Source organism: Protopterus annectens, chromosome 4.part0, assembly GCF_019279795.1.
Source record: "Protopterus annectens isolate FY-2018-M chromosome 4.part0, PAN1.0, whole genome shotgun sequence".
Lineage (NCBI taxonomy): Eukaryota > Metazoa > Chordata > Ceratodontiformes > Protopteridae > Protopterus > Protopterus annectens.
The window spans coordinates 1,989,553,088-1,989,567,861 of record NC_056733.1 but is presented as its reverse complement, the minus strand read 5'-3'; the positions used below and the strand labels follow the sequence as shown (position 1 = coordinate 1,989,567,861).

At 44.3% G+C, this 14,774-nt stretch overlaps 1 protein-coding gene across 2 annotated transcripts in view; it reads left to right on the top strand.

Moving 5' to 3' along the window:
- Positions 1-14,552, top strand: part of DTYMK (deoxythymidylate kinase) — a 324,262-nt gene extending 309,710 nt beyond the window's left edge. For both annotated transcript variants that reach the window (XM_044069607.1, XM_044069606.1), the window contains exon 5: positions 14,409-14,552. In XM_044069607.1, coding sequence (XP_043925542.1) covers positions 14,409-14,519 — 111 coding nt within the window. In that variant the 3' untranslated portion in view covers positions 14,520-14,552. The remainder of the gene's footprint in view (positions 1-14,408) is intronic.
- The last annotated feature ends 222 nt before the right edge of the window (positions 14,553-14,774 follow it).

Here is a 14,774-nt window from a genome sequence, read left to right as displayed (position 1 = left end):
GTCATCTCTTCTCCCCTCCTGCTCCAAACCAGTCATTACAGACGCCTCTGACTTTGCTTGGGAGCAGTGTCAGCGAGGATAAAAGTACAAGGTATCAAGGACAAAAAAGACAACACAAGCACATACATGTAGATTGAGTTTATTAAGGCACTTAACTCTGAGTCACCACTGATCCCCTAGGACTTTTGCAGGTTGTTACAGACAATACCACAGTGATGTGGTACATAAGCAAGGGGAAACCAGATCTTACCCCCATACAGACTAGCTATGTTCTCATGGAATATAGCTTTACTGCCCAGACTCACAGTGCAGGTTTGATATGTTCTGTCAGAACAAAATTATGTGTGGACAAAGCTGACCAGGAGCAAGGCAGACCCGGGAGTTCCTAGATTAGACCTTTTTTGCCTCATCGCTGAACAGTCACCTGGTAGAAATCTGCTCTAGGACTCCAAGAAAGTCTGGAAGACTGATGACTTTTCTTTTCCTTGGAAAGGAATTACTCTGTATGCTTTTCCACCATTTCCACTGATATACAAGGTATTTCTGAAGATTCAGAAGAATCCCAAAGATCATTGTTGTGAATCCCTTTTGGCCTAGGCAACAGTGTTTCTCCTTTTTTTTTTTTTTGTCTGGCTGGATGATAGGGTCTTAATAACTTTTAGGCAATTGTTTATTGAGGACAAGCAGCAGGTAGTAATGGAGGCAAGAAAACCCACTACTAGAAAGCTATATACTAGCAAATGGAAAAGGTTTTCTAGTTGGTACCAACAACATAACCAGCACCCATTCAGGGCTATAGTTTTTCTGGTTTTGTAATATTTGTTACTTTCCTGTGGTCTTACTCTTCTGTCAAGGTTCATTTGACGACCATTTCAGCATGTCTGCCTGTGGATCCCCCTCTTTCAAGACATTTCAGTGTCAAAATGTTTTTCAGGAGATTTTACATGAGACCTCCAGGAAATCTGGTGGCTCCTCCTTGAGATCTTAATTTTGTGTTGGATGCTAGCACTTGCTCCATTTGAACCAGGTCCTCTAGTTGACTTGAGGTTCTTAACATGGAAAACAGTTTTACAGATTGCTCTGACCTCTGCAAAAAGATTTTCAGAGTTGCAAGCTCTTATGGTGGGTCATCCTTATCTCATTTTTCACAGATACAAGGTTTCCTTCAGAACTAATCACTCTTTTATTTCTAAAGGTGGTATTTCAGCTTACTTTTAAGTCAAGCTATCCATCCTCATCAAAATGAGGAAGAAAGGATACTCCATGCATTGGATGTCCACAGGCAACTCAGATGCTATCTTAACAGAACAAAATCTTTCATCTTGTCTCAGAGCAGACTATTTCCAAATGGTTGTCTCAGGCTATTATCTTTTGTTATTCCCACAGCAACATAACTGTTCCAGGCATGGTCAAAGTCACATTCTAACAGTGCCTTGGCTTCATCTGTACCCTTTTTGGAAAGGTTTGGACTCCTAAGTATTCTAGAAGCTGCAACTTGGTCCTTTCTACATACTGTTGCAAAACACTACAAGCCAGATTCTCCATGTCTAGGTCATGTGTTGCTAAGACCATTCTTCATGGGATCTTGGACACTTCTGTCTACCTCCCAGTTCTAAGCTTTGGTGCTCTACCCAAATAGTTAAGGCAACTGCAGCAGTAAACAATATGAAGAACATAGTACAGCTGTGTAAATAAACTTGCCATAACAGTAGATGTTCAAATAATCACTGCTGCACTAGCTACTCCCTCCCTCCATCCCCATTGTTTTTTGGTGTGTTTTTTATGCCAGGGTTTGAACATTTTATTTTTGTTCTCGGCAATGTCCTCTCAGTTGGCATGAAAGCTGAAGGAGCTTGGCATCCAAACGTGTCTTTAGTTACGGTTTTGGCAGGTGGAAGGTGCCCCGAAGTACTAAAAGCCGGCTGGCTGTCATATCCTATGCAGGATATAACCTTTGTAGCTTAGCCTTGTAGCAGTGATTATTCAAAGATCTGCTGTTGTGACTTGCACAGCTGTGTTTTCTTTATGCAAAACGTACAGTCTGTCATTGAACTGGCCCATTCAAATTCCTCTGTTTCTCTGAACATGTCAGTATCTTCACACAATCTATGTTTGCAGCCAGTTAAAGTATGACCTAGAGAAACCCAGTTGTAATTGGAAAATAGACTACACGTTTGCTTCTTTCTTCCAAGACAGGGTAACATTTTAGCTAAGTAAACCTTTCTGATGTGGCTGGTGCTTTGTTTTGCATCTTGGTAGGATAAGTTCAGCAAGACACAAAGACCCTGTAAAAGTGTACTTGGAAGCCTCTTTCCATGAGGTCCTGGAAGCAGCAGCAGCAGCCTGTACAAATGTGCATAACAATAATAAAGCGTTAAAGCTGTATATCGAGTAAGTAAGGACAGACTTTTCAGAGTTGTCCTTTGCAGGGGATCTTTTATTGACTAGCAGTATTGCTTGAGAATTAATCCACGTGTTAAGAATCGTCCGAGCTGTAGCTGGGACATTTGGAGTCTTGGGCAGTATCCTAATCTGCACCCCTTCAAACGGATTTCAGAGACCAAAAAAAAGTCTTTCCAACTGTCTTTGATACTGTTGCTAACACATGGCCAGTATTTTATGTCATATAGGCAGCAGCAATGCTTAAATGTTTTCCCTCAGCAACACTTGCCAGCAGGTGACTGACTGCCTCTTTTTCAGTGCCAGTCTTGCCCCTTAACAGCTGCTGCTTGGGGCTGCCGTGCAGGCACTGGCTTCTGAGGGTGTAGTCAGGCCCTACCGACTTTCATATTAAACCGGCTACTTCATTTCAAACTAGAAATACTGAATTCCTCAGGCCTAAAGCTCATACTACGCCTAGAAAACAGATGACCAAACCACATTATCAGGCCCATATGCCTCAAAAACAAATGATCAGAATGGCTGATGACCTTATTACCTTAATTAGGGCAAGCCAGCCGTCCCCCTCGAAGAGACCTAGAACTGATTTTCTTTCTGATTCTTCTGATCAGGAATCTGTTCTCTGTTCCTTCTGACTACCAGGATTTACACTTATCTACTTATGAGGATTCTGATGCAGAGGATTCCATTCCCTCTGCTTCCCCTCCAGAAGATTTTTCTTTTGGTGAAACCTTGCATACCCTTAGGGAGCATTTCCGCTGGGAAAGCCAGGACTATTCTGAGTCCAAAAAGAGACTTGGGGAATTTTTACTCCTGCCTCAACACAGGCCTCTAGCTATCCCTCCTGTTCTGCAGATTGTAGATTGTTTGCATGGAATTCAGCCGTATCCCAGACACTTTGCCTTCAGCTCCCAGGAAACCTGACCGGTACTACAGAGTACCTGTCTCTCTCAAATTCCTCTTCAAGAATCCTACCTCGGATCCAGAGACCATTTCCCAAGGACCAAAAGGCATTAAGGATACTACTGCCAAAAATCCTACCCCTTCTGATAGGGGCACTCTAGAGCTTTAGACAGATGGGGTAAGAAGGTATACACTTCTACTACTTTGGCCATTAGGGCTTTAAATTGCCAGTTTCATATGTTAAAGTGACAGCAGCCTATTATGGTACTACTTAAACAGAAAATTATGTTGATTCCTGATTGTGCTGAACACAAAGATTTGCAAGAGTTAATAATGCATTCTGCTGAACAAGTTGGTAAACATACTTTGCAATGTGGTTTTGATGCTTTAGAAGCATCTTGCAGGGCTGCTATCACTGGGTCTGTACTTAGAAGGCATGCTTGGCTTAAGGAACAAAACTTGCCAGATCATGTTAAAGCTAAATTACTGGATGCACCCTTAAACCAAGAGCGCCTTTTTGGCAACAAAGCAGAAGTCCTCAAAAGGATGGAGGAAAGAGCTAAATCTATGCAAACTATTAAAGATTTCTTACAACTACAGCCTCCTAGGTTCAGTAGGCATCGGCCTTCAAAGAACTGGTCTTTTCCAGTCCCTTCCAGGCCTTCTCAGTCCAAACCCAGGAGCAGCATACCACCAAGACTTCAGTCTCAGGCTATGCACAGATCTAAGCAGTGGGGGGGCTCCCACTTCCAAAGCAGGGAGTAGTAAGCTACCCCCATGTGGAAAAATGGCACAATGACATTCTTAATTCTTCCAAGTCCTGCTCAACTACTTGCTCCCTTAGGAAGAAAGCTCGCCCTGCATGCAAAAAAACTGGAACTCATTACCCAGGACAAATGAGTTTTAAACAGTTTCCCTAGGATATAGATTCCACTTCCACTTGCTCTCAACCCCAAGTGGATGGCCAGACCTCCCATATCAGGGGGCGGAGGCCCAAAAACAAGTTCTCTCTCTCCTCAGTATCAGGACTATTTAGCCTATCCCAATAAGGGAATCCTGCAGACAATACCTACATTTCAGGGCAAGCTCCATGCACTATCAGTTCTCTGCACATCTCTTTGGCTTATCTACTGCGCCCAGGGTATTCACAAATTGCCTAGCTCCAGCCATTGCATTTTGCCGGCAGATAAATATTCAGATTTACCCATACTTGTACGATTACCTGATTCAGGCAGAAAGTCAGGACTTGCTATTACAACACCTGGCATTTGTAAAGACATCTAACTTCACTGGGGTACATCATCAACGAGAAGAAATCACACCTAGTACCATGCCAACAGATTGTATTCCTGGGAGCAAGCTTCAACACAACTTCCCAGATGGCATTTCTCAATCTGGAGAAACAAGTTTATTTGACAACCTACTTCAACCTACTGGCCACATAAACCCAGCTATCTGCAAGGGAAATCCTGCAAGCCCTGGGGTTCATGGCCTCTTGCACTCTGTTAATTCCATATGCAAGACTGCATATGAGGAAACTTCAATGATATCTAAAAAGTCTATGATGTCATCATTCTCAGGACCTGGAAACAATGATTCCTGTCATTCCTTGTCTAAGAGCAGAGTTCCTTTAGTGGGCAGAGGCCTACTACCACAACAAGGGACTCCCTTTCACTCTACCCCCTGCCGCCCAAAGCCTAACAGACGCATCAGACTATGCATGGGGGGGCTCACATGACAGGGCAGTGCATTCAAGGCAAATGGAACCCAAAACAAATGCACCTGTGTATCAATCAATCAAGAAATGTTAGCTGTACAGAATGCTCTGACAGCCTTCAAAGACCTTATTCTTCCAGGACAACTATTGGTAAAGACAGACAACACCACAGTTATGTGGTGCATAAACAAGTGGGAGGGGGGCCATTCCTACCCACTGTGCAGACTAGCCATGGCTCTGTGGAACACAGCCTTGAGCTACCAAGTGAACCTGCAAGCTCAATTCCTGCCAGGCAAACTAAATTCACTGGCAGACGACTTAAGCAGAAGTCTCATGGACCCACACGAATGGAAATTGGAACCCAAAATATTCAAGCTCTTGAGGAACATATGGAGGACACCAGAGGTAGACCTGTTTGCCTCCCCTCAGAACTACCAATTGAACAAATTCTGCACTAGACCTCCCCACAGTCAAGCTTGGAAAGTGGATGTCCTGTCCTTTACCTGGGAAAGCCTCTCAATTTATGCCTTTCCTCTTGAAGGTTCTACTAAAGATCAAACGGGACAATACTGATTGCCCCAGACTGGCCACGCCAGCACTGGTACCCCCCCTCTTTTACGCAGTCTGACAGTGCTGCAACCATGGCACCTGCTTCAGACCCCTTCCCTGCTTGTCCCAGCAGGTGGTCCAAATTCTGCACCCTCAGCTTCAAACCCTGAACCTTGCAGCCTGGCTAATTCCCTGAGCTCAGCTCTAGCAACCCTCAGTAAGCAGGTGCTGGATGTCATTCTTGAGGCAAGGAGGCCTAGTACTTGAAAATCCTATTCAGAAAAGTGGAAAAGATCCTGTTCCTGGAGCCAGGCTCAGGGGATGGGCACAATGGTGCCCAGCTTACCTCATATTCTAGATTATTTAACAGAAATGCTCCACAAGGGCTTATCTTTCTCTTCAGTTTAGATTCATGCCTCTGCCATTTCAGCTCATTATAATACGGAGTGACCCCTCTTCTCTCATCCATTGCTAAAGCAATTCCTTAGAGGGGCCAAAAATTTAAGCCCCCCCCCCCCCCAGCCTGGGACCTTAACTTTGTATTGGAAAAACTCACTATCCCCCCCCTCCCCCCTTTGAACCAGCTGCTACAGCAGAGTTGAAATTCCTTTCTTGGAAAACGGCCTTACTTCTAGCCATCACTTCAGCAAGAAGAATGTCTGAACTGCAGGCTGGCAGTGGAACTCTTCATTATCTTCAGGGTTTCCCTCAGGACTAATCCATCCTTTATGCCCAAGGTGGTGTCTAGTTTGGCTCTAAACCAGTCCATTCATTTGCCTACTTTTTTCCCTAATCCTCAAAATAAGGGGGAAAGGATACTGCATTCTCTGGACATGCACAGACAGCTTAGATTCTGTTTGGACAGAACTAAGCCTCTCAGAAAATTTGACCAGCTGCTAGTTAGCTTTGCTGCAGGGGCAGAGGGGGGAAGGCCATTTCAAAGCAAACCATTTCTAAATGGATAGCCCATTGCATCCATTTCTGCTACAAGCACCATGGAAAACCTACCCCACGGGATAAGATTACATTCCACCAGGGCTGCATCTACCTGTATGGCATTTCTCAGAGGAGTCCCTACCAGGGACATCCTGGAAGCTGCTACCTGGAGCTTGGTACATATTTTCACCAAGCATTACCACCTGCCTATCTTTTTTCTAAATCCAGAGCTGGATTTACCACAGCAGTCTTACAGGGCCTGATTGCTAGCCCCAATGCTCTTTAACTGCCTCCACCCTTCTTTAGCTTTTGGAATCAACCCAGATGTGATGACTGCAACAGTGAAACATGAGGAACATAGTACAGTTGTGTACACTTACCATAAATGTAGATGTTAGATTGTATTTACTGTTGCAGTCCTGGTTGCCCTCCCTCCAGCCCCCTGACTTCTCTTGGCTCTACCTTTCCTTATTGTCTGGCATATGTCATGTGTATTTGCTTTTTGCTGGGAGTGCTCCATACCATTTAATTGCTTCCTATTGTGGGGGCACCTGACATCTGGGGCAAGAAAAACAGATGTAATAGTGTTGGCTGCATGTTTTATACCCCTGACGACCTGACATCATAGAAGAAGCGACAGCATCTGACTCAGAAATCCAAACACTCTGGTATTCAGGCTGGCTGAGGGCTACTTGCAGGCAGATAACCCAAATGTGATGACTGCAACAGTGAATACACTCGAACATCTACATTTATGGTAAGTGTACACAACTGTACTTTTAGGGCCTATGCACGACCGTAAGTCCTGCTCCATCTGTCACTCTTCGTCCCTAAAACCTTATGCGGTCGTCTGCACGTCTTGAACAGTTATTTAGAAAATCACGTCTTGAACAGTTATTTAGAAAATCAGTGCCTTAAGCGCTTAGCTTTAGCTATGGAGGGGGCTGTCTGGTCAGCATGTTAAGCCACCTAAGAAAAAGGCCAAAGTTGCTAGGCCTGAATCCGTTGCTGCACCTCCTCCACCTGACGTCCCTCCTGTGGCTATTAGCTTGGAGGAAAGTTCATTCGCAATGGACATGGGTACAGCAAGTACTGTTGGGGAAGCTGCAGAACACAGAGCAGAAGGCACGTCCTCTGAGGTAATGCAGACGTCTGCTACCAACAGTGAGGGAGAACCTCTGCTTGTACTGGCCTACCAGATGGGTCCTTCCACTACTGAAGATGTTAGTGAACCTAGGTCTACCTTGCCCGCTAGGCCTTCCCTGAAAAGAAAACAGAGAAAACAAAGCATGTTTCTTCTCCTGTACAGAGCCAGCCAGACTGGCAGGCATTTTCTTAGAGCCTCTTCAATGCTTTTATGGCTCTTAGGCCTGCCACACCCCCATCCTCCCCCTGTGGTTCCCCCGGTAATCAGCCCTAGGCCTCAGGCTCTAGATGATTCTCAACCTAAAGCTGAGGACTCCTCTGACTCCTTCAGAAGATTCTGTGTCCTATGTCTCCCAGTTACCATCTCCCTTTGGTTATACCTCCCCAGAGGAAGATTCATCTGGAGAATCTGTCTCAGCAGAGTATCTCACCTTTGGGGAGACCATGTCCAAAATGAGGGAGTTCTTTAAGTGGGATTTCAATGAGATGACAGAAGTTCACAAAATATATGAACTTCTACGAATGGACAGTCCTGCTTCCAAAGCTTATACCTCCAGTCTTGCCAGCTTTTCTGGATAATTTTAATGCATCTTCTGTGAATCCTGATTCACACCACCCCTGCCCCTCGAAGGCCTGACAGATTTTACAAGGTCCATGAGGTGGCCAAATTTCATATTAAATGCCCTGTAGCAGACCCTGGCACTCTATCTTTTTCAGCTGATAAGCTTGCAAAACTGCTTCTGTCCATCTCTGTTCTCCCTACAGATAAAGACAGCAAGGCCTTGGAGCACCTTGGAGAAAAGGTTTATTTCTCAGCTACCCTGGCATTCAAGGCAATAAACGATGAAACTTGTGTCAAAATATGCCCTAGCCCTTTTAGGGCAAGCCACTAAGCTTTTGATTGAAATCCCAGACTCTCCGGCCGAGGCACAGATATCCAGCCTTATATCCTTGTCTTCTGAAGGCAATAGGCATTCCATTAGGTGCAGCTACGATGCAGTTGAAGCCTCTGCCAGATCTGCTGTATCTGCCTCTGCCAGATCTGCTGTATCTGCCTCAGTCCTGAGAAGATATTCCTGGCTATGGTTACAGACCTTTATGTGATATTAGGGCAAAACTATTGGATGCACCTCTGGATAACTCTGCCCTCTTTGGGACAAAGGTGGCTCAGTTGTTCAAAACTCTACAACAGAAGGGGAAGGAGTTACAGGAACTGAAGCAACTGTTTTTCTCGTATCCCCTAATTCCCCAGGAATTACCCCTCAAAAACTATTTGTAAGGAAACATTCAGCTCCTTCTCCTCCTTCCAGAGGCAGAAAGAGCACCAGGAAGCAACAAACTCCTTCCAGTCCTCAGACTCCGGCCCAGAGGCCCCAGTTTCAGGACAAGGCAAGTAGTCTGTGACTACCTACCATTACTGGACAAAACCTGTCTATTCCATCCTCCTTTTCCCTAAGACTCTTGTCACTGTCTGCCTGTTTGGAAAAACATTACCTCAAACAGGTAGATCTTATCTGTCCTAGAAAAGGGTTACTTCGTGACCTGGATCACAACACCTTCCTTGAGGGGTATTCCTCAGCCACGCCACCCAAAGAGCAGTTTCCCCTTTTTCAGCCAATTATAGACAGCCATATTGCCCAAGGAACAATTGAATCTGTCCCTACAACAGAAAAGGGAAAGGATTTGTATTCCAGACTATCTTACTAGTCCCAAGAAAAGATGGTCGATGGAGACCAATCCTAGATCTTTCCCCCCTCCATCTTTTCTTGCATTTACCCACCTTTCAAATGCTCACTCTGCATACCCTCTTCCCTTGATTTTACCTTGGGGATTCCTAGCCACTTTAGACTTCAAGGATGCCTATTCGTACATCCCTGTAAGGCCCAATTACAGGCGATACTTATGCTTCTTTGTGGGCTCCTCGCATCTTCAGTTCTCTGCGTTGCCCTTTGGACTTTCTACAGCAACAAGGGTCTTCACCAAGTGCATGGCACCAGTAATTGCTTTGCTTTCTGCAAGACTCTAGGGATTCAAATATTCCCTTACCTTCTGATCCAGGCAGATTGTTCAAAATCCTTGCTTCGCCATTTACAAAGTAATATCAGTCCTACAAGCACTGGGTTTCAAGATAAAGTACCGCAAATTCAACCTGAATGCCTATAAGGACCAAATATTCCTGTGATGCAGGATAAGGACGGCTGTCATGAGGGCTTTTCTGCTACCTCAAAAGGTGGAAAACTTAAAGCCGTACCTGCTCTGTCTTTCAAGTCCATCTGGACTTCCAGGCAATACCTCAAACTCCTAGATCATATGGCATCTACTATTCCCATGTTCCCATTGTCAAAGCTCCACATGAGAAAATTATAATAGTACCCAAGGGTCTATATGGACACAGCACTTTCACTCCCTAGAGTACAAAATCCCCTTCCTACCTTGTCTCAGGAAAGAGATTCTCTGGTGGTTGAATCAAGTGACCTCCAACCCAGGACTCCCCTTACAGGCTGCCTTGCCACTATAGGAGATGTACACTGATGCCTCAGATCTGGGATGGGGAGCAGCCATGGGTTCCATAAGAGTCCAGGGCACTTGGTAAGACTCCATCAGACAGGAACATATCGGTGTCAGAGAGAGGAGTGCAATTCTTGTGGCCCTGAAGGCTTTCCAACATACACTGAAGCAGGGACCCCTAAAACTGTTCACAGACAGCACTAGAGTTCTGTGGTATGTGAATAAGCAAGGGGGAACAAAATCCAATTTTATATGCAGACTAGCTCTCCAAGTCTGAGAGCTTACCACACATCAGGGAGTTGTTCTTCAGGCAGCGTATATCCCTTCAGAGCAGGACACCTAGGCAGACACCTTGAGCAGGTCCATGTCAGTCCCATGAATTGGATGCTTCACAGGGATGTGTTCTTGGACATAGTCCACAAATGGGGTACACCTCAGATCTGTTTGCCTCCCCTCTGAACAGACAACTTCCATCATTTTGCACAGGCTACCCAGTCCTCTGGCACTCAGTCCCTTGGAAGGCGATGTTTTTGTATGCATTCCCCCTCCCCAATTCAGAAAGTCCTACTGAAAATCCAGCAGGGCAAACCAAAAATCTTGTTGGTGACTCACTTTTGGCCAAGACAGCATTGGTGGTTCCCCCTCCTTCTACATTTAGCCAGGGGCAATCACCACAAGTTTCCTCACAGAGTGGACCTTCCTCACACAGGACAAGGGGTCGCTAATCCATCCCCACCTACAATCTCTGAACCTTATTTTGTGGGCGATAGAATTCTGATCCCTTACAGACACCTTTACAATGAGGACATGCTCGCAGTCCTGCAGGAGGCCAAGAAACCAGACACTAAGACATCTTATTTGTCTAAATGGAAAAGACTCTCCATATGGTGTCTACAAAGACAGCTGGACCCTTTTCAGGGTGATGTTTCCTTGATACTGTCATACCTGTGTGAATTCTTGCAGACAGGTTTGGTGTACTCCTGTTAAAGCCCACATTGCTGCTATTGCAGCTTGTCTGCCTCTGGACCCCGCTTTAGCATCTCTGTTGCCTGCAAAATTATTCCTAAGCGAGTGCTGCATCTCGGGTCCCACAGGAAACCTGTCTCATCCCTATGGAATCTGAATTATGTTTTAGAAAAGCTCACGGTGGCCTCTCTTGAACCAGCTTCTAAGATGCCTCTAAAACACTTCACTTGGAAAACAGTACTCCTGGTAGCCTTGACATCAGCCAGGAATGTGTCAGAGCTACAAGTGCTCATGGCTATACTAGGGCCAACCCTTCCTTCATGCCCAAAGTGGTCAATGAGTTATCCTTAAACCAAGGTATTCACCTTCTCACCTTCTTTCCTGATCCTCAGAATGACAGTCTTGCACTCCCTTGATGTGCACAAACAGCTTAGGTTTTAACTTGACAAGATCAAGTCCATCAGGAAATCAGACCAGTTGTTTGTCTCCATTCATCTTCCCAGTGCTCTGGGGAAAGTTGTAACAGTGGACCATTTCTGTCTGGATTTCCAGGGCAATTTTTCTGTTATACATACCATGGAAAAGCCTTGGGATCTAAGATTAAAGCACACTCCACTAGGGCTATGGCTTCATCTGGGGCTTTCTTTAAAGGGCTGGACACTACCTTCATTTTAGAGGCTGCTACATGGACCTCTGCCCACACCTTTACCAAACATTATAGATTGGATCATGTTTCGAAATCAAGGGCTGGATCTGCCAGGGCAATCCTTTATGAATTCCTAGAAAATGGTTCCAAGTCTCCACCCTCTTCTTCCCTTTGAGCTTTGGCATTTACCAAGGGTTTGGAATACTGCAACATGAGAATAGAAGGACATAGAAAAGTTGTGTAATATCTTGCCATAACCGTAGATGTTCTTCTCTTCCATGTTGCAGTATTCCTTCCCTCCCTCCTTCCATTAAACTGTCCCTTGGATGGCACTGGATTTGTACAGTTATCCTGGGACTGTGTTCTGATTGAGGGGCTCAGTTCTGAGGTGTGATGCATGCAGACATCACTTTTATGGACCTCGTTCCCTTAGCCAATGTCAGACATCCCATGTACCCTGCATTGACTAGAAGTTTTAGTATACTGGCCAGACGTTTGGGTAGCAAGAGAGGAAAACCCAAGGGTTTGGAATACTGCAACATGGAAGAGAAGGACATCTATAGTTATGTTAAGATTTTACACAACTATTGTTTCCCTGGGTCGTCTTAGGGGAGTAGAGGACCAAGGGAGGGCTTGCCATCAAAGCACTAAACAAGCCCTGAGTGAAGGACTGCCGTTCACAATCTGGATCTTTAAGAGCAGGAGTACTAAGTTTATTCTTTTGATTTTCTTCAGTGGGACATCCATCTTATAAAATCTGGAAGGCTCTGACCCAAGACGGCATTAGATAATGGTAGCAGGGACTTCTTCTCTGACTAATATTTGAGGAACATCCTGAGGCCTTTCCGCAGTAATTAGCCATGGTTACCCCTGAACATCTGAAGCACATATGCAGTGCCTCCTTGGATGTGCTTAAAGTCAAATCCCTACAGACCTCCAACCTGGTTGCGGCAGAGAAATCAATCAAAGCTTGGCGAACCTCCTGGCATTCACTCAGCTCGGGAGAGACGTACAGCGTAGACGTAGGCTGAACAGCAGAAGATTCCTCACTAGGCTTTTTGGCCTTCTTCATTGATGGCTGTCCAAGTCTTTCTCAAGAAGTTGAAGACTGTTTTTTCAAGATAAAGCACCAAAGAAGAAAGTCTACTGCAAAGGGATTTAGAAACAAAGGCCTGAAAGATGGAAAAGGATGTGTGGTCATATGAGGTGCCAAGGCAAAACGGACATTGTTTGTGGCAGTCTTTGTGGGGAATCTTTCTCCCACACTGGCATTTACCCTTCTTGGGTGACATGAAACCCCACTAGTAACAGTAAAAGAAAGATAAGTGCCTCATTGGAGTTCTTTTTTACTTGTCTGCAATAGCTTGGTGAACCAGCAACGGAGTGGGTGTTCGGACAGAGGATCAATAGATAGTGTTCGGACTGGTGGCAAAAAATCTTTGAGGATGGTACATCTGGACATCATCTTTATGCCCTAAGCTACAAGAGTAGCATATGTATGATATATGGCGTACCTTAACGCAATCTAAGGCTTTGGTATACTGACCAAACGTCAGGCTGTCCTTGGCAGGGGATCCCTAATGTAATGAATACTGAAACAGTGAAATGGAAGGACGTCTACCTCTCACATTTGTACTTTCATTAAGCTGCATGATTACAGTTGTAGTATGCATAATTTTATTTTATCTGCACCTCAGCTTGAAATGTTTTTCATATTAAAGTTTCGCAACTTGCAAGAGCGGGTCTTATACTTTCAGTTATGCAATGTCTGTAACAGCATAGTACTAGGATTTTTTAAACATTTGTTTTCAATTGTCCAGTCTTACAGTGGTTTCATTTTGATCAAGTACTCCCAGCATGCACTGGACTTTTGACATCTTTTTCCATTTGCTGACTGTGCCAATAGCATGTAGCTAGATGCAGATTAACCATGGGTATTCTGTTTACTGTGTTTCCAGCTTGTTTCTTTTTGTGATATGGTTTGTCTTGTGTATATGTTTGGAAGCGTGAATATGTGGAAGTTCATAGTAGCTTGCATTCTTTAACAGCAAACATAATAGAAATGTCACTTTTTTCTTGCTGTAGTGGGGAAGAGGTAATTTCACGTTAGATATGACTGTGCAGTTAAACGCATGTGAACAACTGTCATAAGTACCAGTATTACCATGGGAGGCAGTTCCCTGATGCCTTGATTATTTCTGGTATTGGCTTCTCTTGAATTGGGCTCTGGTAACATGAAGGCCTTTCAGAACACTGTTCTGTTGAGTCTTGAAGGTATTGTAAGACTAATCCATGTTTTTCTTTCTTATGGTTGCTTCACAGATTTTACTTTGTCCAATTTTTAATTTTAACCCTGTTTAACATAGATGCCACTTATGAGAGGTACCTGATGCCACAGATAGGCACAGATCTTACCCTTTGTAGAGTCCACCCAGAAAACATGTTATAATTATTTTGCTGTATCACTTTGAGTAGAGGAACTTTGTTCCTCCCCTGTCCACATTCTATAATAACAGGTGAGGCCATGTCCGCCATCTGTTCTGTTAGCCGCTAGTGTTTCTAGGTACTTGTATGACCTGTCTGGTATTGTATTTATTGAATGTTATTCCTTGCCACTAAATTGTTTTGTTTAAACAGGTGATTGATGCCTCCAAGAGCATTGAAGAATTGCACAGTGAGATCAAGAGAGACAGTGATAATGTGTTGAACAAGGTTCAAACTATGGCAATTGGGGAACTCTGGAAGTAAATTTATATTTAATAAACACATAACTAAAATATTGCTCTTTGTTTTGCTTTTATCTGTACCTTTAAGATTGACATCAACTTTTCATGTGTGTGTTTTAAGGCCATTTTATGTTGGCACTGTTTTTGCTGTCATTTTACTATAACGATGGTTTGCATATTAAAAAAAGAGATGCACTTGTATGATACTGAGTCCTCAGCATGATGAGCTACAGATGAGCCATTAGGGAAAAAAGGTGTCAACCATTACTAATTTCTG